Raw genomic sequence first — 3,571 nt, 5'->3', positions numbered from 1 at the left:
TCCCTGTCCGTGGCAGGGGGGGTGGAACTAGGTGAGGTTTAAGGTCACTTCCAAACAGACCATTCTATGATTCTATGCCATGACAGAAAGCCACCGTGCTCACGTATCAACCCATCCAAAAGTTTACAAGTAGCCTAAACAGCAAAAATCAGAGCTATGGAATATATTCCATAGGAGGCACTAAACACAGATGGATCTTCAGCCTCAAAAAAAGAGAGGGAACCTAAAGCAGTATAAAGATAACTAACAGGTATACATGGAAAAGTTACTCACTAGTTTCTCAAGTAATGGGGATTAAGGAGATATGTACGTAGAAAAGTGCCAGTTAAATGAGCAGAGGCAAACAAAAACTAAGAGAAGGGATCACCTTTTACCTGTGTTTAAATAAACTATAGAACTCGTTATCACAGAACGTTAAAGAGGTTAAGAACAAAAGCAGGTCCCCAAAGGGAAAAAGCAAATTCAGAGTCAATGGCCCCACTGACCTTCTGGCACCTGGCCAAGACAGAACTCGGGAAGCAAAACACAAGGGAGAACTTTCACCAAAAAAACCCAACCGACCAACCAAAAAAACCACATACACACAAAAAACCAAACCAAACCAAAAAAATTGCAACCCACTACGCTGTTTCTTCAAAATAAAAGAACTGGAAGAAGAGGAGAAAAATGAATGGCCAAGACGAACACAATGGAGTGAGCTAAAAAGGACCAAAGCCGAGTTTGGGACAAGGAATCTGCTACCTAGGGACCAACACCCAGGCTGAGCCAAGCTAGCACCTACCTACTGCTTGAATGAGAAATTATGGGGAGGTGCATGCACTTGAAATGCCTTCTTCGATGCAACAAACATCAGTGAACTGGCCTTTTCACATGAGAAAAATAATTTCTAACACACCTACTACTAGTAGTTATAAGGTAACTAGTACTTTGCCGTTCAGTGTGACCCTGCAGATGTTACAAGCGGCTGGTAACTAATCTATTTCTGCATTAGGATAATCTGACAGCATTCTTAAAACTCTGCAACTCGTTAACAAATCCTATTAACGCGGCAAATTAACAAAAGAAGCAAAGGCTGCCAAAATCAGCTGAAGCATGGAGTTCAGGGAAGCAGTTAATAGAATACTTTTGGCAAGAAACTAATCAAGTACTGCAGTTTCTGAAGGAAGTAACACACGTGGTCTACAAAGTGCCAAATTTGGGGGTTTATGATGCCTCACTTTCGCGTCTTCTCTGCACACCAGAGACTTTCTGAGTAGCACTCACGGGAAGATTTAGCCAGATTCACAAAGGTGTCAAATCTGGGCTCTCCTCGGTGGCCTCCTATGCAAATACCGATATTCCTCAGTTTCACTTAACTTGGATATACCAACTATTAACAAAAGACTTACTGACACCTCTGAAAACACTTCAGAGAGTCTTTTTTTTTTTCTTAAACACAATCCTAAAGCAGCTTAATATCTTTAAAAACTTAACATGCTAGACTCCTTCCATCCACCACTAAAATACCAACATACCTGTCACACCTAAAAATATGAGAACAATCATGAATTTATTCTGGTTTTCTGACAGTTATTTTACCATTGTTTCAGAATCATAAATCATAAATTTAGTCACTCATTAACACTTTCCCAGTGGGTTTCATCTCACAAAGTCATGGAATCTAAACACTCTCCTCTCTTATTAAAGAGAGAAGAGGTTATAAAAGTTTCATTTTTTAATGTTTCCAGTGAGGCATATAGGCAGAAACACAACTTGCAAATTTCGATATCCACACTTTCTATAGGTGTGATTCCTAGTGAGGTTACGCCTACAGTCAGCAATTGTGCTGGTAAAGGAGCTGGCTGGTCACTGAGATCTCCCACCATGACCAGAAGCAAGTCAGCAGGAGCTGTGTCAGCCTGGCACCCGGCCATTCTGCGGAGCAATGGGACTCTGGGAGGGCAGGGGCACTCATCTCCTGCCTAAAATCTATCCCCCAATGTTCCTCTTTCCATAGTTATCTAAGAAAACTATTCTTCAATCCTCAATTTCAGCACACACTAAGATCAGGAGACAATGCAGATCAATTTCAGAAATGCTCAAGTCTCCAGATTTAAGAAGCAAGTGTCCCTTTGTCTGCCATACCTTTGCTGAAAGACAAGGTTATTTTTCAGACGAGGTATGTACACGCTACATTTCAAACACTCACCCTGGCACGAGTTTCAACAGCAAAGCATCAAACAGCAGCTTACCACGGCTGAGGTCTCCCCAGCTAGAAACTCGCAAGCATCCCAGTTCTGTTCTACAGGAAGAAATCTCTTCTTTCTTTACACACATTTATAGACACAGTTTTTTTCAAGGAACTCACTGTGCTGCACTGGAAGCAGTTTTGGAAAGTAAACAGAAAACAGGAAAGGATTTTTAAAAGCCAGAATCACAGATTTTTTTTTTTAACCCTGGTAACGTTACCACCCTGCACATGACAGCCAGCTTCTGGTCATCACAAAGACTGACAAGCGGAGAGGTTCTTGCTTGACTGCCCCTCACCATACCCCTTGGCACACTCACCTCGCCTGAGTAACTGTATTTTCCTTTCAGGATCTGCCGATACAAGCGGGTGCGGTTGTCATCTTCAAAGGGCATAGTGCCACTCAGTAGAATGTATGAGATAACACCCAGTGCCCACATGTCCACTGAGTTCGTGTACGGCTTCCTCACCAGTATCTCAGGAGCAATGTACTCTGGGGTCCCACACGTGGTTTTCATCAGGCAGTCATCTCCCTTCTTCCGAGCACTTGCCAGCCCAAAGTCTGTAATCATGATTTTGGAATCTGTTCCCGGATGGTAGTACAGCAGATTCTCTGGTTTTAAGTCCCGATGTGTGATACCCAGCGTATGCAAATACTTCACGCCATCTAACACCATCTGCAGCACACGCGTAGCATCTCTCTCAGTGAAGGAACCTTTAGCGATGATTCGATCAAACAGTTCTCCTCCAGTCGCCAATTCCATCACCATATACACACGGTCCTGGGTCTCAAACACCTCAATAAGCTGGATGATATTGGTGTGTCGAACCCGCCGCAGCACACTAAGCTCCGACTCGCACACTTCCCTCCCCTCCCGGTATTTGGTCTCTATCATCTTGATTGCATAGGGCTGCTTGGTAGCCTTGTGTTCCACCCGTACAACGCGGCTAAAACTCCCTCTCCCGATCAGGGCTTTAATGTCGTACTTGGCTGTCACTCTGGGGTCAAATTTGGCGCGGTATTTAGCCACTTTGTTCTTGCGGGGTTCGGGCTGGTCCACGTGGGCAGGCAGGTGGTTCCCAGGATACAGGTTAGCGTGATGTGGAGGCGAGGGAGAGCCAGCTTTGATGACAGTCCCACAGTCATCTTTGATGAAATGCTTATATATGTCATTGTGGGCTGTGTAAGATTCAACTTTTTTAACCAGGTCTAGCTGCACATCTTTGGGGGGCTCGGGAAGCACTTTGCTTGTCCCACAGCCCATCACTGAATGGTGTTAATTCCCTATCAAGGCATTTTTCCAGGGCAGCATCAGCAGCAACCACATCCGGCCCAACTCCCGC

At 44.3% G+C, this 3,571-nt stretch overlaps 1 protein-coding gene across 1 annotated transcript; it reads right to left on the bottom strand.

Moving 5' to 3' along the window:
• Positions 1-2,547: 2,547 nt before the first annotated feature.
• PSKH1 (protein serine kinase H1) lies at positions 2,548-3,492 on the bottom strand (the record flags this gene model as incomplete). Its single annotated transcript, XM_009700184.1, has 1 exon — positions 2,548-3,492. A coding segment is annotated over exon 1 (945 nt), but the record flags the coding sequence as incomplete, so codon positions are not given.
• Between the last annotated feature and the right edge of the window lie 79 nt (positions 3,493-3,571).

The sequence above is a fragment of the Cariama cristata genome, unplaced genomic scaffold (genome assembly GCF_000690535.1).
Source record: "Cariama cristata isolate BGI_N322 unplaced genomic scaffold, ASM69053v1 scaffold39545, whole genome shotgun sequence".
In the NCBI taxonomy this organism is placed as follows: domain Eukaryota; kingdom Metazoa; phylum Chordata; class Aves; order Cariamiformes; family Cariamidae; genus Cariama; species Cariama cristata.
This window is presented reverse-complemented; position numbering and strand designations above follow the sequence as displayed.